We start from the raw sequence: 21,193 nt of genomic DNA, 5'->3' as shown, positions 1-21,193 counted from the left end.
GCTAGCGGGGGAGGGGCAGCCAAGCCCAAGGCCCCAACCCGTGACCCTGCCTCTCAGGCGCTGCCCACCCGTCCCTCCCTTCGGTCAGGGAAGAAGGGTGGGAAAACCTACTCCGGACTGCCCCGGCGTCCTCTGAAGGCAGCTGCCTCGCCCAGAAGCAGCATCCGCTCCTGGCCTCTGGCACAGGGGCCCTCACACCCCTGTCACAGCTTCCCTATCACGAAGGAATGCCGACGGAGGTTCTCAATCGCCCAGGTCACGGTTGTCCCAAAGGTGCTTTTAGAGTAATAGTGTGAGAAGGGACCTTGGAGATCATCGAGCTCAACCCCTTGCCCTTGGAGGAGACCCATATTATTTCTGATAAATGGCTGTCCAGACAAAAGTGGCAATTTGTTCCACTGATTAATTGTTCTGCTAGGAATTTTCTCCTCAATTCCAGGCTGTTTCTGTCCTCGATTAGTTTCCATCCATTGGAAGACTGCTATCTTGCTATCCCTGGTTCTTCTTTCCACTAGACTAAGTTTAAACAACGTTTTTTTTTTCTTTTCCAAAAGGCAACTGGACTTTCTTGGGATTTTTTCCTTGAAAATGTTTCACTTCTGATCCAAAAAGCTTCTTCAGCTCTTCATCTTCTTCAGAACAGAAGCAGCTTCTTGGATGAGAAGCAAAACATTTTCCAGAAAGATTCTGAATGTTTTTTGAAACCTTTTCAAAAAGCCAAGAAAGTCCAGTTGCCTTTTGAAAAAGCTCCTTTGAGGCATATCATGAATTGTTTGCCTGTTAATGGGGGTGGGGACTTAGAATAGCTCTGCTTTTCCATAAAGTCCAGAATAAACCTACCACATGTCAGGGAAGAACTGAATCAAAATGCCAATTAAGGAAGGCTCTTGTCAAGCCCCTGTCCCACATGAAATCTTGACTCCCACAGAGTCTCATGAGATCCATTGCACGGAAAAGCAGAATTTTGGCAATCTGGAAGCTCCTATTCATCAGTAAACACACGAATTTGGGGTCTCTAACCCTTCCTATCTATCGTCGGGAGGAAGAATTCCAGGGATGGAAACCAGTTCAGGAGAATTACTGGGAAATGTTGGATAATGAGCTAATGAAAGGCCTAAACATAAACACACCAAAGAGGAAGAAAAATAGCTTAAGAGACTGCACCAAGAATTCTCCAATAAACTGAGAAACCAAAAGGACAAGTTTAAAAAAAAAAATGGAAAGGAGGCGCATATAATAATTATAATGAAAGAAGAATATCAAGGTGCCAAGGCTGCATGGATGGGACTAAGAAGAACAAGGCTGGGAAGGAGTTAAACCTTCCACAAACGCCCGGAAGAATTTGCTGCGGGAAGAAGCAGGGAAGAAAACAGGTCCCTGGCTGGAGAAGATGGCAAGCTGTCGATGGGCAACAGGAGGAGACCAACTGCTTCATTCCTATTTTGCACCTGCCTTTTTGCAGGAGCGCTCCAACCTGTCAGAAGGTGCACTCTATGGGGCAGGAGAGAGAGGGCAGGAAGGGGCAAGGAATGGCCTCGCAGCTTGGAACAGCTTCAGCCCACCAGGGCCAGATGGATCACATCCCAGGACGCTAAAGGAACTGGCAGATACAATCCTCACCATTTTGGGAGTCTTGGGGAGTACGAGGGAAGGACAAGAAGGCCGGAGAAGAATTCAGATGGATCCAAGCTTTAAAGGGGGCGGGGGGGAACAAGTGAACTCTGGGAAGCTACAGCTTGATAGGAACACTCGAGGAGCTTTAAAAGGATACCCAAGTGAGCTTGGACATCTTTCGAAAGATCCCAGGCTGTTTAGAAACAGGTCGTGCCAGAGAAGCTGCGAGGTGGGAGGATGGTGAGGTGGACGGAGCAGGAGTGTCCGATCTGGGCAGCTTTTAAGGCTTGTGGACGTCAGCTCAGCCCAGCAGGCTGCCTGGGGAATTCTGGGAGTTGAAGTCCACAAGTCTTTTAAGTCGCCAAGGCCAGGCGCTCCTGGTTTAGAGTATTCAGCCTTCTTGCAGTCCTTTGCCAACCTGGAGCTCACCTGTTTCGCCCTGTTCTAACCAGATTGTGGTTTCCTGGCTTGGATAGAAGTTTTTCATGAGGACAATGAGATGTTCTGGGATTCCCGCTTTTCACAGCTTGACATAATTGGCACAATCAAAGGCTTTTCTGTCATCGTTGAAGCACATCCTGATTTCTTTTTAAACATTCTTTGGCTTTCTCGAATATCCGGCGTGCCTCAGCAATAAACTCTCCAGTCCCCCAGTCTCCTGTAAAGCCAGCCTGAACATCTGGCCATGTCCCTTTTCCTGGAGGGCTCTAATCTCTTCGGTTGATCTGTGCATTATTCTGCAAGCATTTGAAATTAAGGACATTGTACAAGAGTTTGCAGGGTCTGTAAAGTCTCCTTTTTCTTGGCGTTGAACTGTAGTCTAACCTCTTCCAATGGGCCAGTGGACGCCTGGGCTGCTCTCCAGATTTGCCGGCATGGTTTGGTTAGAACCGTGATGAAGTTCTTTCTATTGCTTGCCATATTTCACCATCCATTCCCATGGATTTCTGACTTAAGATGGTGGGTCCCTTGGGGCTCTCTTGGTGGTTTCCTTGCAGACATTACATGGCCCAAGCTAGGACTGATGAGGTTTCCTAGTTGGGTAACAGGTTGATCTAATTTAATTGCCTATTTTTGGAGTGTTGATTTAATGTCACCTTCTAGAACTAGAGGTTCTTACAAATAAGGAATGTCTTTTAAGACAGTGGCCCCCAACCTTTTTTGTGCCACGGCCCGGTACCGGCATCACAAAATGATCTGCGGCCCGGTACCGGCATCAGCACGCATGACAAGGCAAGGCGAGCCGAGCGACCGGCCAGCCAGCCGTCCCCCGCTTCTCCCTGCCACCTTCAACTCCTCCTTTGTACCTTTTTTGTGCTTTCTTAATCTCCTCCGCCATCGGGACGGCTCTTCGTTCGAAGCCACACACCCCTTCGATGAAACTAAGGCGCGAGGATTCCTTCAGGACCCAAACGCCGCTTTCCAACTGGAAAAGCTCACCCGGAAGCACTTTCTCGTCGAAACAAGATGGCGGCGCCCAGCAAACCGGCAGCCCGGTAGAAAATGATCCACGGACCGGTACCGGTCCAGGGCCCGGTGGTTGGGGACCCGTTTTAAGATATCTTGGATGTTGGCATCTCTACAGTGTTTCAGGATACTCCTTTGATCTTCCTTTGATCTTGTTTGATTTGGTTATTCTTTTATTCATTTATTAAACCAATTTATGTACCCGCCCAACTCACACACAGGTGACTCTAGACGGCTCACGAGGTTCAGCATTTAGCATTTTGACGTTGGAATCTCCTTCTGAGTTCAGAGCTCTTTTGAAAGACTTTCCTTATTTTTTGAAGTCTTTGGTGCTCTCTGAGCTTGTGGTCTTCTTGCAGACGTTTCGTGACCCAGCTAGGTAACATCATCAGGGCTTAGAAGCCTTTTAGCACAAACTTTCTAGCACTGGTGATGTTCCCTAGTTGGGTCATGAAACGTCTGCAAGAAAACCACCCAGCTCAGAGAGCACCAAGGAGCCCACAATCCTGAACTACAGATGTTCTCTTCTACCATTTCCTTGTTTTTCCTCCCACGCCTATTTCCTTCCACGTCTTTACAGATGTTGTAATCCTGCTTTTTGTCTGAAACTGTTTGTTCCTTTCTGAGATTTTGGTCTTTCTTTGGCTTCTCTTAGCTTTTCTTCTTGGCAATTTCCACGGATTGTTGTGACATCCGGCTTGCTTCCTTCTGTCCCTTCGTTTTCTGGCAGTCTCTTTTTTTTTTTACCTTCATCCGTGAGGATTTAAGTTCACGATCTCACTCCTCTGGTTCTCTATCAATGAGGCCCAGGCTGCAAAGCTGCTCTTGACGTTCTCCTCCAAAATGGTGGGTTTGTGCTCAAGATCATATTGCAGAAACTTGACTGGTTTCCTTCTTCTTCTTCTTCAGCCTAACTCGGATCTTGCCCGTCCGCCCTGCGTGATCTGTTCTGCGGTCAGGAACCGGGCGCTGCCTTTGTTGAGCTCTAAGTGGGCTTCTCCCTCCCCTTTCAGCACCAACATGGCCAATGCGCGATTTCTATTTTCTCCATCCGGGGAGGTCCATCCATTTTGGGGGCGTTTTCCAGTTATTTGAAGGCGGGTTTAGCTATGACGGAATCGTTAAGAGTCTCCTACAAATTAAATAAACAAATAAGGCAGACATTGCAGGACGGTTTCCTACTTCCGAAGCCATTCTGCCCGACTACGCTTCCCCCCTTCTTCCTGTTTCCAATCTGGGCCTTCCAGGGTCACAAGCAGCCCATCTGGCTCGCAAGTTCTGACCACGGAAGTCATCAACCTTCTCTTCTTCCGCATCGATGGTCCTATCCCAAAATCTCACTGCTGTTATTTGATCTCCGGTTGCCTTGTTGCCAAGAGTTGTCCGTGCCATTCCTTTTCTGAGGATGCCCCTGCTCCGTTTTTCACCTTGTGGGGAATGAACGGTGTCGTCTTCTGAGTGAAAGTCTCCCATCCGCACTCTCTCTCAATTCACCGGGCTCAAAGGTGGTCATCTGGGTGTTGTGGTTCGCCGGCAGCAGGTGCAGACGGCTGAGGTCTCGGAGAGCGAGGACTCGGATGAGGGGCCTGCCTGTGATGCAGGGATGGGGCCAGAACCATCAGGGAGTGGAGTGCTGCCTTCGGAGGTCGTGGAGGCTGGCAGCAGTGAGGAAGAGGACCCCGAGGAGCCTGGGCCAAGTGCATGTGCACAGAAGGAAAGAGCAGCTGCAGCAGCACGGGCGACTCGGGAGTAAGGCTGCAAGGTAATGGCCCCTCCCTTAAGGGATAAAAGCCAGCTGAGAAACCGGAGTTCTTTGCAGGAAGCAAAGAAGTTTTTGCACTCAAGCCTTGTGGACGTTCGGAGTATCTTGGTTGGTGTTTGGAGACTCTTTGTGTGTGAAATATTTCTTGGCCACTTTATCTCGTGTTCTTGGCAGCCCTGCACCACCTTGGCAAGGCTCGTTCTTACCAGAGACAATGAGTTTTAATAGCCTTTTAACTGTGAATGGACGGAATTTGCAGAGAGGCATTAAGAGGTTTTGCTTTTATCTGTTTGGTGTTGGTTTCCTTGGACCAAGGTTTGGGTCAGAACACTGGGTGGTCATGTAGTCCAACCCCTCGCCCAAGGCCGGATTCTCCAATCTTTTCTAGCAGACCTCCAATGAGGGAGCACCCACCAACCCAGGAGGCAAACTCTTCCACCCATTGTCAGGAAATTCCTTTCTTTCTTCCCAGGTTGAGTCTGGAAATAACTCTTTTATTTCCTCTTTATGAGCTTCCAACCTCCCTAAAACTCAACCGGTTCATTTATTCCTCCACTGGACAGGTCCAAAGAGCTCCCAGCACCTTGCCCCTCCCCCCTGGGCCTTCCCCATTTGTCCTTCTTCTATTTGAAACGGAGGGCCTTGAAACTGGAGATCCGAATGGTTCTCCCCATGACTACCATTACGCGCTTTTTAAGAAGCCGTATCACAGACGAGGTTTCTCCATTGCCAACCACCCCATCAGTCCCATCCTGGAGAGCCATCCCGTAGGCCGGGCTCTCCAACGTGCTGGCTGAGGAATCCTGGGAGTTGAAGTCCACACGTCTTAAAAGCGGCCAAGGTTGGAGACCCCGTTCTAGGCCCCTACCGGGAGGCCACGCCTGGCCGAGGGCTTTCTTGTTGGGTCTTCCCTCTTCAATGCCTCCACCCAATGTTTCTTTTCCATCCCTACCAGCCAGGTGCGGCTGCCCTCCTTCCCTTCTTCTTCTTGGCTCCCTGCTCAGCAGGTAAGCAACTCACCCAACAAACGTGCCAAGAAAGGGTGAAAAATGGGGCAAATGTCTCACTTAGCAACACAAATTTTGGGGCTCAACTGTGGTTGTAAGTTGAGAACTACCTGCATTTAAGTCAATCTTCTTTTAATTCAGATTTACACACACACACACACACACACTCCATTTGTAATTAAAATAAAAAGAGTCAGAATATCAGCCACTGAGGAAATCTAGCAGGTGCTAAAGAACCACAACCCTATTTTTGGTTTAGTTTTCTCCAACAGAGAGCTCTGTGTTCTGCTAGGAAGCAGGGAAGAGAAGGATGAGGGGGAGGGCAGAAGATTCACAAAAACATGGCCCTTTGGGGCTCCTTGGCGGTCTCTGAGCTTGGCTGGTGTTTTTTTTTTTGCAGACGTTTCATGACCCAACCACATAACTTCATGAGTGCCAGGGCAAACTCTACAATCCCTTGCACTGACGATGTTCCCTGGTTGGGTCATGAAACATCTGCAAGAAAACCAGCCAAGCTCAGAGGGCACCAAAGTTGCCCACAGTTCAACCCTGAACTACAAATATTCTCTTTTTTGTTTGCTCTGAAAGGGTTTTAATCTCCGGGACGAAATGAACTGCATCTCAGGATACTGAGGGAACTTATTAGCAGACGGTCTGGCCAAACCCGTTCCCATTATTTTTGAGAAGCCCTACAGAACTGGTGAATTGCCAGGTGACTGGAAGAGCGCGAAGGTTGCCCATATCTGGAGAAAAGCAATGAGGAAGATTCACTGAACTGCACTCCCATCCCATGCTGACCCCTGGGAGGACGCTAATCCTGAGGAGGCTGAACAATAAACACCTCGACAAACAAAGGATCCTGCTGCCAGCATGGATTTGTTCAAAATAGTATGTTTTTTAACAGCATCTTGTTATTAAATGTTATAGTCTTAGATGGGTAAAAGCAGTTCAACAGGGCGGATAATGCTCTGTAGAGAAGAGGGGTGGTGGTGGACAGCCCCGTCCAGAAGGCCTTGGACAGAGAACTGACGTTACGAGATCTAGAAGGACGAAAAGGTAGATTTGGGATCTCCAACCTTGGCAACTTTAAGAAGAATGGACTGCAATTCCCAGAATTGGCTGGCTGGCGAATTCTGGGAGTTGAAGCCCACCAGTCTTGAAAGTTGCCAAAGTTGTACAGTCCTGATATAGATGGAGAAGATGGCCAAACTTTGACCCTATAGAACAGAGCTCTCCAAACTTTAAGACTTGTGGACTTCAACTCCCAGAATTCTCCAGCCAGCCTGCTTTAAGATGGGTGGATTCTGGGAGTTGAAGTCCCCATATCTTAAAGCAAGGGTCTTCAAACGTAACAGCTTTAAGACTTGTGGACTTCAACTCCCAGCATGCCTCCTCCAGTCATGTTAGCTCAGGAATTCTGGGAGTTGAAGTCCACCAGTCTTAAACTGGCCAAGTTTGGAGAGCTCTGCTACAGAAGAATGGCTGTATGTGTTCAGGAACAACCAGGCTGAAGAGATGAGGAACTCCACTCTGGAACAGCAATCAGAGGTAAGAAAATTATCTGCCAGGGCAGCCAGTCACATTTGACCCAGCAACCCGCCAGGTCACCTGGGGTGACGGAGGATGGAAGGTCGGATGGCGCATAGCTGGCCAAAGAGAAGAAAGGTGACCAGGGCTCTGGTTTGAGATGTGCTATTCACACCTCCTGAGCGCTCCTGACTTCCCCAATCCTGCGCCCCCTCCTCCCTCCATGGCAAGTGGGTGTGCACCCATGCAGCCCCCACCATTCAATGCTTAAGCAATCGTCATTCATAAAATTTTTGGAGATTTGAGGTTTCTATGTGTTGGGTTTTCCTTTGAGTCTTTCATAATTGGTCGAGAGCAGCCAGAGTTAGTTATAAGATGGGCAGCCACATATTTTTTTTTAAATAAATAAAATCAGATTCTAAAGTCCAGGTCTGTAACTGTGGATTGAATGGGGTGAAGGGTTGTTTTTGTTTTTTGTTTTTGCATTTCTGGGACTCAATCATTCTGCACAGTCCAGGCAGAACTCAAAGCAGCCGTTGGAAGAGATCACAACGGCTTCCTTCACTTCCCACTTCAAGGATGAACGTTCCCCCCCCACGACCGAGAGAGAGGACCCTTTCCACCTCCACAAGGAGGTCAAGGAAGGATGGAAGCAAAAACACAGAAATAACGCAGAGAAGAGCAACAATGAGGAGGAGGCGTCTGGAGGCTAAACCATCGGATGAGCTACTACGGCTACGTCTAGCCTAACCAAGAGAAGGGCTGGGGAGTTGACAGGATAGCAGGCCTCAGTTATCGCCTCCAGTTCCAGTTCTTAACAGATTGAACAGATAATCAAGAGTTGGAAGGGACCTTGTAGGTCATCTAGTCCAACCCCCCACCCAAGTGGGAGACCCTACACCATTTCTGACAGTACTTGAGGTGCTGCCACAGAGAAAGCGGGGGGTCCACTTATTCTCCAGAGGCCAAGGCAAGTAGCCATGGGTGGAAGCTCCTTAGAGGGAGTTTCAGCCTAGAACCAAGGAGGAATTTCTCGGTAGGGGGTCAAATCATCCTGGAGTTGCGGTGCTCCATCGCCAAAGGTTTCCAAGAAAAGATGGCACAACCCTTTGGTGGTTGGTTACAAGGTCTGCTGCCTTGGGCAAGGGGCTCTGCTAGAAGACCTCCAAGGTCCCTTCCAGCCTTAGGGTTCCCTGAAAATTCCTGGGACGACCAAGAGGGCTGGCAGGTAAAGATTCCCCTGTCCAGTTGCATCCGACCAAGGCTGGGATGCTCATCTGCTTCTTGGCCGAGGGAGCCAGCACTGTCCAAAGACATTTTCCGTAGCCATGTGGCCAATGTGGCTATATGCACACAGGCTATATTCTCATCCAAGGGGTACCTATTAATCTACTCGCATCTGCATGCTTTTGAATGACTAGATGGGCAAGGGACGGGAGCTCACCCCCATCATGCAGAAGTCGGGTCTCGAACCTGGGCTGCCACCTTTCCAGCTGACAACCTCAGCATCTTTAACTGCAAATACAGGGAATATTAAATCTCGCATTAAGCTTGTTTTACTGCTGAGTATCCTTTTGGGCAACCTGGAAGCCACCCTTGGGAAGAGAGTGTGGGAAGGACACCCCGTTTGGCTTTCTCACAGTGGGCCACCTGGCCGTTGGTTGCTTCCCTCTGACATGCGTGATTTCTGATTATCCGACATTTTATTATTTTTCCTCTCCTTAATTGTTCCTGTTTCTCTGTTGCCTGGAGAGACCCAGCAGCGGAATAGGTAATAAGCGCTTTTATTGTGCGAAGGAAGGTAATAAAGGAGCTGCAGGGAAGGGAGAACAAGAGTTAAGGGGAGGTGGCGTGAGGCCAGCAAAGACCCCGAGAAACAAGGAGCAATGACGCTGGCAGAACTTGAGGCCAGGAGCCGTGACCAAACCACTGAAGCCAGCCTAGTTGAAGCTGGGCAAACCCAGGGTCAGCAAGGCAGGGTGCTGGATCTGGTGATCCCAGGGCAGAGGTGAGCCAGGTGAGCCCTAGGGCAACCCCACCCCAGAGGGGACAACCCAGGTAAGAAGTCCAACTATTGCTCACGTGGTTCTGAAATCTTGGACACGGTTGCCTGGTTAAGCTGGCCGCGTTGAGGGAACGAAGAGTGACATTGTCCCGTAGGGCAGGGGTCCCCAACCAGGGCAACTTTAAGACTTGTGGGCTTCAACCCCCCGAATTCGGGGAGTTGAAGTCCACAAGCCTTAAAGTTGCCAAGGTTGGGGACCCCTGCAGTAGAGCAAGGAGATGGTTGCAGGCAAGAGCATCGGTTGAAGGCCACCAAGGGCATCCAAAGCAAGGCTGGACCAGCTTCGGTGGAACAAGATGCCGAGGGGCCCCTCCCAGGAGATAAAACCCACCTTGCAGGACCCCCCTTCCCAAGCAAGAGGGTGGGTGCAGCTGGGACCCTCTTCCCTGTTCCAGAAGGACTTCAAGTCCAGGTGCTCTTGGCCCCACTGGTCCAAATTCTGCACTCCCTCCCGGCCTGCCACGCACAGACTGGCCTCCTCTTGAATTGTGTCTGGCATTTCCCGCGATTCAGCTCTTCGAAAAAGTCAGAGCTCTGTTGCATGGATGAACTAAATTGAACATTCAGGTCACCGGTGCTTCCTTTCTCCCTCTCCGCCTCCCCCTCCTCATTTGGAAAGAGCCGGGTGGGGGTCCCAGCTCTCCCTCTATGCTTCTGGAACCCAGAGCCCAGGCATTCAGCGGAAGAGGTCCTGGGGTTTTGCACCCTGGAATTCCAACCAGGTGCAGGAACATCTCCACCTCCAGCCTTGGTGGGAACCAAGCCCCTTGGAGGGGGGGCCCATGGGCTCCTCCTACTCCCTCCCCAGTCAGGATCAGAGACCCTAGAATTGAGCCCCCCCCCAACCTGGTGGACCTCTGCTCCCGCCCATCCTTGAATTGGCAGAGAGCTCAAAAGATCATCCAGACGGCTCATCCTTTTCCTGCCTCTGGTCAACGGGGTCCCCACGGCGACGACTGGCTGGTTTCAGGGAGTGTCGGAATAAGGGGAGGGGGCGTGGGTGGGACGAGGAAATGCCACTGTATCCCTGGTTCACCTCAGGACAAGCACAGCTGCTCCCCCACACTGGCCTGGGACAAGGCGAAGGCAAGAGGGACGCTGGAGGAGGCGGCCGTAAGAAACGTTGGCTGGACCAGCTGCGGGTGGGCACTGCCGAGGGGGCAGGAGAGAGGGGAGCCCTTCGCAAGGCCCATTGAGGGGGAGCACTACAGGGCAGGAGTCTCCAGCGTTAGCAACTTTAAGCCTGGAGGCCTTCAAGTCCCAGAATTCCCCAGCCACCTTTGTCCACCAGGCTTAAAGGGGCCAAGGTTGGAGACCCCCGATATAGGGCAGAGGAGCCCACACCTGGAGTATGTCTTCCGGATGCTCTTTCCTACCTTCCCCTGAGCCTTCCTGCCTAGCACTGGGCCCCCTCCCCGGCTCTGTGCCCCTCTGCATTCGGGGGGGCTGCTCATGTGACCTTCTGGGCTGCCCCCCCACCTCTCCCCTTCTGCGCCCCCCAGGTCCTGACCCCCCGGAGGCCATCTCCACCCGGCCCTCCCTTGAACTGCTCCGGGAGGGCCAGAACGCCAGCAGCTCCTACCGAAGCCGGCTTGCTCTCTTCCCTACCCGGGCAGGGTCCTTCTCGCAGCCCCTGCGCAGAGCCCAGCCCCTCCCCCCATCAGCTGCCCAGGGCTTCGGGGTGTCAGCCAAGCCCCGAGCTGTGGCCCCCTCCGTCCCTCCGTTTGGTGGGGACCAAGGTGGCTGCAGCATCACACGACCTGCACCCGGGAATCAGCAGGCAGGGTCTTTGCCCCCCACCCCACCTGCAGGAGGAGAAGGAGCCGTGCCCCGAGCGCCTCCTGGGGTGGCCCTGCAGACCAGGTGCCGGAGTGGGCAGCAAGGGAAGCTCCACACAGGTCAGCTGGGGAAGGGGAGGCTGTCGGCTGGCTGATGCGGATAAAGGGAGGGGTGGGGAAGGGGGAAAGTGGGGAGGGGGAGGAGGAGACCCTCCCTCCCTCCCTCCTGCTGCTCTGCTGAATCTCGGACCCGCACACTGGAGAGGGCAAACCTCGCCCCCACCCGCATTTTCTTCCGCCCATCCCAGCAGCAGGTGGGACCTGCCCCCCAGCCCATCCCTCCCCCCACGAGGCAGCCCCCTTGCGCCCCCTTCAGGCCAGCTCTCTCCTCCGGGTGCCAATGAGGGGGGAGGAGACAGCTCGGTGCGGGGCGAATTGGGTCAGTGGGCGATAGGTGGGGGTCTCCAGAAAGGAAGCCCCCCTCCCTTCTGCAGCAGGCCTGCCACGGGGGCACCCAAAGCCACGAGGCTGGTCCGTCAGGAGAGGAGCCCCCTGCCCACCGGATTGGGGAGGGGGCTCCTCGGGTGCTGCGCCCCCCGCCCGCCTTGGCCGCTTACCTTTGGCCCCGCGCAGGACGAAGCCGAAGCCCTCATGCTCCCGTTTCTGCAGGACGGCCGCCTTCTCCTCGATGATGTAGTCACTGGGCAGGAGAGAGCAGAGCGGGAGGAGGAGGCGGCTGGGGGGCGGCATGGCGCGGGGGGCTCCTCCGCCCAGCCCCTCGCCCAGGGCAGCCCCCGCCCCGCCCCTCCCGGACCCCCCCCCCGCCCGCCCGCCCGCCGCTCACCTGCCGCCGGGCGCCGCGCGCCGCCTGAGCCCGGGGATGGCGGGGCCGCCGAGCGAGGGAGGCGGGCGGAGCGCGGTCCATCCTCCCGCCGCCTCGGGGAGGGAAGGAGGGCAGCGGCTCCCCCGTTGGGAGGGGGCTTAGGAGAAACGGGGGGGGGGCTTTCGCGCTGGCCCCGCCCCCGTTGCTAAAAGAAACCGCCTGTCATTCGGAGAGGAGGGGGAGGGGAGGGCTGGGCTTGCGGTCCTCAATGGAAGAACGGGGGGGACGCCCCCTTCCCAGCACATCCTCTCTTTGGACTTCGGGAGGGGAGGGGGAGGGAGAGACCCCACCTGCTTCAAGTCCTGCCCCTCCCCACTGCAGCAGGGGCTTCCCGGAGATCTGCGAGCCCCTTGAGATTTGCCCCCTTGCAGCCCCTCCCTTGCTTCGCCCCCCACCCCGAAATCCCGGAGACCCAGAAAAGTCCAGAGCCAGCCCTAGTTTGGAGGGGGGGCGCTCCTTTTCACACACAGGCGTTCACACAGGAGTGCTGGGTTCACACTTACTGCAGCAGACTCACGCGGACCCCTGGCTCCTTCACACACACACACACACACACACACACACAGGCTCAACCCCCCCACCCCCTTCCCCAGCCACACAGCATCCCTGACTGAGGGAGGGGCGTTGCTGCCCCTTCAGCCAAGCCGGCACTCCTCCCTGCTTCCACCTGCTGATATGGGGGTGGGGGGTGGGGGGGTCAGGCACTGCGGAGGAGCCTTGGGTGGAAAAGGCCAGCTGGCCCAGTGGTTATTCCTAACCTTTACAGCACTCAACCCAGCCCTGTGAGAAGGAGACAAAGCAGCCTCCCTGCCAGCCTTTGCTGGTTCATGCCTGGTTTGCACGTGGATGGAGGGCCACCAGGAGATCTTAGCTACCTGCCCCCCCTCCAGGTATGAGCCTGCCCTGGAACTGAGGCTCCTGCCCTCAGGGAGCCCCTTCTGACGGGGGTTGCCCACACGCCTTTAGGCCACAGCACCCCAGAGGGCCAAGGGACGGGGCCTCCCTTAGCTAAGGAGACCCTTCCCCAGCCTCCCCCCAGGAACCAGAGGCAGGCCATCTCCCACCCGGCAGGAAGAGCCCCAAGGTCCCAGCTGGAGTGATCTCCCCAACCGAGACGGGCGGTGTAAAAATAAAATAAAATAAATAAAATGTCACAAGGAAACCCGGCTTTGCAGCCAAAGGGGCGGCCCAGGACTCCTACGCAAGGAGGATCAACTACGAGCTGCTCAGAGTTCTTTGCTACAAGATGGGCACAAATAACTTCAACAAGTGAACAATCAATCCGTCATCCCGTCGCATCAATCTGTGGAAAGCAACGGAGGCTCTTCTAAAGGATCTTTGGGGATCCCTGGCTGGAGGGAGGAGGGGCCGAAGTTCGTGCCCCAGAGGGGAGGGGGGGTTCCTTCCTGGATGCGGAAGGCAAAACAAGATGCGAAACCCCCCAAACACTTTCCCAGAGATCTTTTTGGGGGTGGGGGGTGTCAAAGAAGTCAGGCTAGTGGTTGCAGCTGCCATCTTGACTTGGCCCCCTCCCCTGCAGACGTCCCACAGCATCATCAGTGGGTGCAGAACCCCCTTAAGGGCCAGAACCCCTCCCAAGAGTTGGCCCCCCATCCTCAGCCCCTCATCTGCCCCCTCCTGCACAGCCAGATGTTTGACTATCAGTTCTCCGTCCATCCGTCCATCTCTTATCTATCCACAAATTCATCTATCTGTCTGTCTGTCTGTCTGTGTCTATCTCATCTATCTATCCATCCATCCATCCATTTATTTTTGTATCTCCCCTTTATTATTTTGACAAATAACTCAAGGCAGCAAACATACCTTCCTGCTCCTCTTTTCCATACAACAACAACCCTGCGAAGTGCCCCGGCCTGAGAGAGAGAGGGGGGGACTGAACCAAGATCCCAACTAAGGCAGGATTTGAACTCATGACCTCCTGCTTTCTAGCCTGGGGTCTCAACCACTAGACCAAACTGGCTCTCGCTTATATTATATCATATATAAATCTGTCAGTGAAGTGCAACTATAGCAATAGCACTAGCCCTTAGAATTATACCCTGCTTCGTAGTGATTTCACAGCCCTCTCTAAGCCGTGTACAGAGTCAGCCTCTTGCCCCCAACAATCGGGGTCCTCATTTTACCCACCTCGGAAGGCTGGAAGGCTGAGTCAACCTGGAGCCTGGTGGGATTCGATCTGCCAAATTGCAGTCAGCCGGCAGACAGCAGAAGGAGACTGCAATACTGTACTCTGACCACTGTGCCACCGAGGCTCTAGGTTTCTTGTTTTGAAAATATACCCGCTTCTTTAAATCCCTGCTGTTGTGGGAATGTATCCTTCAGCACCTGACAGCCAGGTGTGCCTTCCTGTTCTCCAGCATGGAGCCTCCACTCCGCTGGCCCCACCTCTTCTGGAAAGGGGCTCCCCTGGGGTCCCACCTCTGCTCAGGGCAGGAGTAGAAAGGTAAGCATCCAACCCCCCTCGGACCCCTGGCCAACCTCTGCCTGGAAACGCCCAGTGGAGCAGATCTAGATGATGATGGTGTCCACTATCAAGCCCAAAGGAATTGTGGGATCATCTTTTGGAGCCTGCTCCAGTCCAGAGGGATGGTTGTCCACGGCCACGTCTTGTCCCGGGCAGGACGTGGACATTCTCTCTTGCTTTGGCCAACTCTAGAATTCTAAGTTTAAACCAGGATTTCTCAGCCGTGGCAACCTTAAGAGGTGTGGACTTCAAGAGAATTGAGGAATTCTGGAGAATTGGGGAATTCTGGGAGTTGAAGTCCACACCTCTTAAGGTTGCTACGGCTGAGAAATCCTGGTTTAGAGGCTAAAAGATCAAGGTTGCCTTAAAACCAAGCCCTCTGGGTTCATTTGTCCACCTCTCTCATTTCTTTCCTCCTCCTCTACATTCCTTGGCCAAAGTCGCACCACTTGGTGGACGCAGCTGAAAGGACGGGTCGTGCATCGCTGGCGCTGCTTGACCCTTCCGAAGCGTTTGTTGGGTTGGCGCACAACCTCCCCCCTCCTTCCTTCCTCCGCAGGCCCCGCCCCCCTCCTGAGGCATCCCTTCTGCTTAAGCTCCGCCTCGCGCATGTGGCGTGAAGCCAGGCCCGTACAGAGCCGAATTAGCCTGGCCACCTCGCCCCACAGCGGCGGAGGCCGAAGAGCAGGAAGGATGGGCACGGGAGATACCACAACGCTACACACTGCTTAAGAAGGGCTGGGCCAACAGTCCCAAGGCAGGCTCCGCTAGGGCGACAACACCGTTGCCATGGAAACGACACTCACAATTCGAGGTGCGAGACAAGGAAGCGGCACACAGAGGAAGGGGCAAAATTCAGCTGGAGTCAGACAAGCCCACTCCTCGGCCCTGCCCTCCTCTGCAGCCCCCCCCACACTGGTGCTTCAGTTGTGGCCGACTCTGGGTCATTCTATGAGCCAGCTTCTTAGACTGAGAGTAACTTCAATGTCACTTCGGATGTACACCAATCGGCAGACGTTAAAATGAAATTTCGTTGCATAGAACTCTCAAAGGGTCACCACCTCCTATATACACTACACAAAAATGACAAATAAACAAACAAACAAATAAATAATATGCACATACCCACATATATTATACGACATGGAGAATCAACAGTCTAGTTTGGATGTATACATGTACATGGCGAGAGAAATGAATCTTGCAAGTTTACCAGAGGGATGGCACAGGGAACAAAGCTGTTACAGAATCTGGAGGTCCTGCTAGAAATACTTTGAAACCTCCTCCCAGAGGGGAGCAGCAGAAACATACCATAAAGTGTAGGGGGGAGGGGGTTCTAACAATGCTTTGAGCTCTAAGCACATAGCGCTTATAAGCGGCATCCTGAATAATGGGAAGCGAACTTCCTATAATCTCCTTGGCTGTCCTCATCACTCTCTGTAGGGACTTTCTATCTGAGGCACTGTGACCACCAAACCAAACAGTGATGTAGTTTGTTAAAATGCTCTCAATTGTGCCTGTGTAAAAAGTGACCAGGACGGAAGGAGAAATATGTGCTCTCCTCATCCGACGCAGGAAATGCAGATGCCGGTTTGCAAACGCTTCGCTAAGGATATTGTGTGGAGAGGTGAATTCCGATGGTTAGTTACCTGCACCCCCAGATTCTATTTACCCTATTCTATTTATCCTTCTTATTATCTTCTTTTATTGGCATTATTATGATGATGATTATCATTATTCTGTTGCTCTGCATGTACGCTTGGAGCTTCTGCACTGGAGACCAATTCCTTGTGTGTCTAATCACACTTGGCCAAATAAAGCCCTCAGTGCAATGCAATCCAATCCAATCTGACACTGAAGGGGCGCAAAAGAAGGGACCCCCCCCTTTCTGGACACACCTGGTGCTCCCTGGTTGCCGGGAAATCTGGACTGCGTTGACTTTGAATCGAGGCTGGTCGTTCAAGGACCTGCTTATCCAAGTATAGGGGCACCCAAGTCAGAATAATCGAGCTGGAAGGGACCTTGGAGATCTAACTCTTGCTGAAGCAGGACACCCTGTTTTCGGGACAAGTGGCTGTCCAATCTCTTCTTAAAAATTTCCAGTGATGGAGCATCCACAACATCTGGTGGCAGGCAGTTCCACTGGTTAATTGTTCTCCCTGTGAGGAAGTTTCTCCTTAATTCCAGGTTGCTTCTCTCCTGGATTAGTTTCCACCCATTGTTTCTTCTCTTGCCTTCTGATGCTTTGGAAAATAAGTTGACCAGGGGTGGGATGCAAATATTTTTACTACCGGTTTTGTGGGTGTGGCTAGGTGGGCGTGGCCATGTGACTGGGTAGGCGTGGCTTTTTCTTATTCTTTTTTTTTTTTTTTGCAGCACCCCCCCACTCAATTTTTTTGCCTCCTGGGCAAAGCAGTAAGACAGCCAGGGGGATCCTGGCACGGCTGATGTCGGAACAGCCGATCATCAGGAGGAAGACAAAAAAGGAAATACTGGATTTTTTACTACCGGTTCGCCTGAACCAGCCCGAACCAGCAGAATACCACCACTGAAGTTGACCCCTTCCTCCTCCTCTCTGGGGCAGCCCCTCCCTCAAGTATTGGGAGGCTGCTCTCCTGCCTCCCCTGGTCCTTCTCTTCCCTAGGCTAGCCAGGCCCAGTTCCTGTAACCGTTCATCGTATGTTTTAGCTCCTCCAGTCCCTCATCATCTTCTCGGCACTTTTTCTCCAGTCTCAACATCTTTTTTATATACTGTGGGCACAAAACAAGATCAGCAGGATGGGCTCTCTTAATGACAACCCCCTCCACCCCCAATTTCAGAAAGAGATCAATGAATGCAGAGAAAAAGGCCTCCCTTCGGGGCTGAAAAGCTGCTAGAAGTTCCAAGGCTTGCAATCCGGCTAACATCTTGGGCAGGGCGGGGAGGCAGGCAGGCAGGCCCCCTCCTCTTGCAGGACGGCCGCCTAGGGCTGAAAGTCCCCTTGAGGAGTTTAACCGGCCCCACAAAAGAAGGAACGGTCCTTTAAAACGGTTTTGAAAGAGGGCGACCGAAATCATCAATTGCATTTCCCATCTCTGTCCGTGAAGCCATGAAGGCAATTAGAGGCTGTGTAAAATGAAGGGGAGAGGCGGAGTAAGGCGGCCCGGAGGAGAGGAAGGATCCCAGCCTCTGCTGAACGTGATTTCATGAATCACGGTTTGGGGAAGAAATCACAGTGGGCTGGTTCGCATTTGTGATCAACGTGGTTAAGCACATCTGGGCTGAATTGAGGGCGCCTGGTGAGGCCGCCTCCCTCTCTGCAGCCGACTCCATACGGGGGAGCTGAGGATGAGCAGAGACACCACCGCAGCCCCCCGGGGGCTTCTGGCCAGCATCCCCCTCCCCATCTTGCAACGGAGGAAGGGGGGGGGCGCCTCTCTTTCCTTGTTACTCCTTCTCCCTGCTCTGTTCCTCTTGGCTCATAGAATCATAGAGTCCTAGGGCTGGAAGGGAGCTTGGAGGTCTTCTAACACAACTGCCCCCCGCTCAAGGCAAGCATCCTTAGACCCCCCCCGGAAGATTCTCCTGGATCCCCTCTTCATTCCATGCTTTCCCCCTGTCTCCCCCAATTCCTGGGCTCTGGGACTTTCTTTCTGCTCAATTGTCCTGCCTGGAGGTCCTGGTGAGATCTTCAAGCTTCGCCTCCCAACTGATGCTCCCCACGTCCTCTGGCCAGAGGCCAGGATCAAATAGTGGGATTTGAGCACGGATGAGGTTCCTTAGCTGGGTCATGAAACGTTTCTAAGAAAACCGCCAAGCTCAGAGGCCACCAAACCCCTCTCCCTTCCAGCACTGATGATGTTCCCTAGTTGGGTCATGAAAGGTCTGCAAAAAAACCCACCAAGCACAGAGACCACCAAAGACCCCACTGTCCTCCTCCTTCTCCTCCTCCCTCCTAGCACTGATGATGTTCCCTAGTTGGGTCATGAAAGGTCTGCAAGGAAACCACCCACCTCCGAGAGCCCCAGGGACCCCTCAGTTCAAGCCTGGGCTACAAAATAATGTCCTTTATTGGTACTTGAGCAACCGGATTTCGTGAATCTGAAACCTGAACCTGAGAAACCTGCACAACACGGACGCCTGCAGGTTCTCCCCCCCCTCATCTCTGCCTCTCTCGCACGCAGGAACCGAAACAAGAATGGAAGCGTCCAATTCCCCCGTTTCCCCAAAGCCCCCAAAAGACCAAATGCGGCGCTTCCTCTTCCAAAGGCCCCTCCTTCTGAGCTGACCCCCTCTAGGTAAAGAGCAGAAACGCACCTCTAATGCCATCCAGGTTGGGGGGTTCTTAGCCCTCCCCCGGTTTCTGATTTGCTCCTAAATTCAGACATTATAGAGGGAGGGTCTTCCTCCTTCCTAAAACCAGAGGTCCCCAAACTTGGCAACTTTAAGACTTGTGGACTTCAACTCCCAGAATTCTCCAGCCAGCCCAGCTTTTCTCTTCCCTTCTCCCTCCCTTCCTTTCCCACTCTTCCTATTCTACCCTATAAACTCACGAGAAAGGAAGAACGGCCGGAGAGCCACGGTGGCTGGGCCGTCTCTGGCTTAGCAGGGTCCAGGATGGGCCCTCCGGAGTCTCTGTGGGGTGAGAGCCCCTCGCACGCTCAGAGGGGCCTCTCTGCAACCTCTAAGTCAGCAGTTTAAAGGGCTGATCCCAACGGAGGCCAACTTTCCTTGTTAAGAGGCTGGGGCTTGTGAGCTGGAAAGCCGACGGCCGGGTTTGAGACCCAAGCATCACACGATGGGGTGAGCGCCCGTCCTTGCCTGGCTCCTGCTCACCTAGCAGTTTGGAAGCATGCAACGCGAGTAGATAAACAGGCAGCCCTTCGGGGGGAGGACACAGCGCTCTGCAACGTCACAGCAATAGCACTTTTGGGCTCCGTGGCCTTGAAACAGAGACAAGGGCTGCCCCCAACCCCCAGTCAGCCGTGACTAGCGGAGTATAAAATCTCCCCTCCTTCCATCTCAAGGCCCCCTCGAGCGACTCGGGGCCACACGCAACGTATCGAAGCAAAACGAAGCAAAAATGCCAGTTGGGGAAACAGCCACACCATGGCTTTTACTCTCCATGCCCCCATCCATGCCAAGGCATCGGGACCCCCTGCCCTGCCTCGGGACCTGCTTGAAGAGCCCTCCTCCTGCAGGAGAGCCGGTCCAGGGCCCCGGGGCCTTCGGGAGAGCCCAGAAAACCCCACCACGTGGCGGCCCTTCTCCTGACGCCCCCCCCCCTCTGGTTCCCAATCTTCCCTCCTGAAAGTGGGGAGCACCCCTTGGTCTGCCTTTCCTCTCCCGCAGAACCTTGTGAGAAGTTGAGGGTCTCCCTTGAGATCAGGTGCCCCCCTGAGAACCTCCAGATGCTGCCCATGGCTTCTCCACCCAGGGCCCCCCGGTGACTCTGCCGTCACGACCGGAGCAAGTTGTGGCTTTGCTTGGACAACTTTTCAATCTTGTTCAGGGCATTTCTGGCCATTAGCTTGGCTTTAGAACCAACCACCCTGCCAAAGCTTCTCATGAAGAAGGCACAAGACCACGTTCACACACACACACACACACACCACACACACACACACTCAAGAGGGTCTGCAAGGCTCCCGATAATTTGGGGCAGGCACCCCCTGCCCCCCACCAGCGGACCCGAGGCAGCGGGGGCCGAGCTCACCTGTGCGAAGTGAAGGTGTCATAGGAGCCCACGGTGTAATGTCGGAAGAGCCTCTTGGTCCGGTCTTCTCTCGTCTCTGTGGGGAAAAAGAGCAGCAGCCTTCTTCAGGAACCCAGCCGGAGGGGGGCCCTCTCACCCCCACTCCAGGTGCCCAGGTGCCCCAGGGGGCTTCAAGCCCGGTTCCCCTTCTCTCGGACGCAGAAGGGAAGACGGTGCACCAGGAACCCACAGCTCTTGGCCCACAGCTTCTCCAAGATGAGCCTGGAGTGGGGGAGACTCCACCGGGTGCCCCCGATGCCCCTATTCCCCTGGGTGTCAGCCCTGGGGGCCCCTCCTCTTTGAGTCTTCAGGGCTGCCACCTTTAGTGCTGGGGGAAACGGGAGGGGGTTGCATGGAGCGGGTGGAGGGATCCAACCGCATCCTTTTCTCTGGGAGACGAGGACCTTCAGCTGCACCTGGAGAGGAGGCCGGGCTGGGGAACATCCCAGGTGGACTGACTGGACTGTGTGATGGGCACGTGGGTGCAGGGGAGGGACCTTGACTTTCCTTTGGGTGGGTGGGGGGGGCTTTCAGATTCGGGTTTCCCCAGATGTGCCCATCAAGGCGACATCTCTAACAAACGGGGACCATGAGGGAATGCCGGCCTCGGAGTCTTCCTGGGTTGGGGGTGTTACTTGGGACCCTGAGACGGGGCACAATGGAAACCCACCAGCCCCCTTCCCGTCATCTATGCCCGGGGGACAGACAGGGTGGGGACGACACCCCTGGGACCGACTGGCCCGCAGAGCAGCCCTCGCCTGCAGGAGGCCCTCATGGGGAGGCTGCTCATGGGCCAAGGACATCGGGGGTGTGTGTGATGTGCGGGGGCTGCGCTGCAGACCAGACAGACGCTTCTGGTTCCAGGCTGAG

General features: G+C 53.9%; 1 protein-coding gene across 3 annotated transcripts in view; it reads right to left on the bottom strand.

Annotated features, from left to right (window-relative positions):
* SHANK3 (SH3 and multiple ankyrin repeat domains 3) overlaps positions 1 to 21,193 on the bottom strand; it is a 264,751-nt gene that overhangs the window by 45,531 nt on the left and 198,027 nt on the right. For all 3 annotated transcript variants that reach the window (XM_087969020.1, XM_087969021.1, XM_087969022.1), the window contains 2 exons: positions 20,285 to 20,360; positions 11,838 to 11,920 (listed from right to left, as the gene is read on the bottom strand). In XM_087969020.1, the coding sequence (XP_087825146.1) occupies positions 11,838 to 11,920; positions 20,285 to 20,360 (159 nt within the window). The remainder of the gene's footprint in view (positions 1 to 11,837; positions 11,921 to 20,284; positions 20,361 to 21,193) is intronic.

This window comes from Notechis scutatus, chromosome 6 (genome assembly GCF_049901735.1).
Source record: "Notechis scutatus isolate UNSWTSFEM ecotype Mainland chromosome 6, rNotScu1.2, whole genome shotgun sequence".
In the NCBI taxonomy this organism is placed as follows: domain Eukaryota; kingdom Metazoa; phylum Chordata; class Lepidosauria; order Squamata; family Elapidae; genus Notechis; species Notechis scutatus.
The sequence above is the reverse complement of the archived record's forward strand: the minus strand, read 5'-3'. Positions and strand labels throughout refer to the sequence as shown.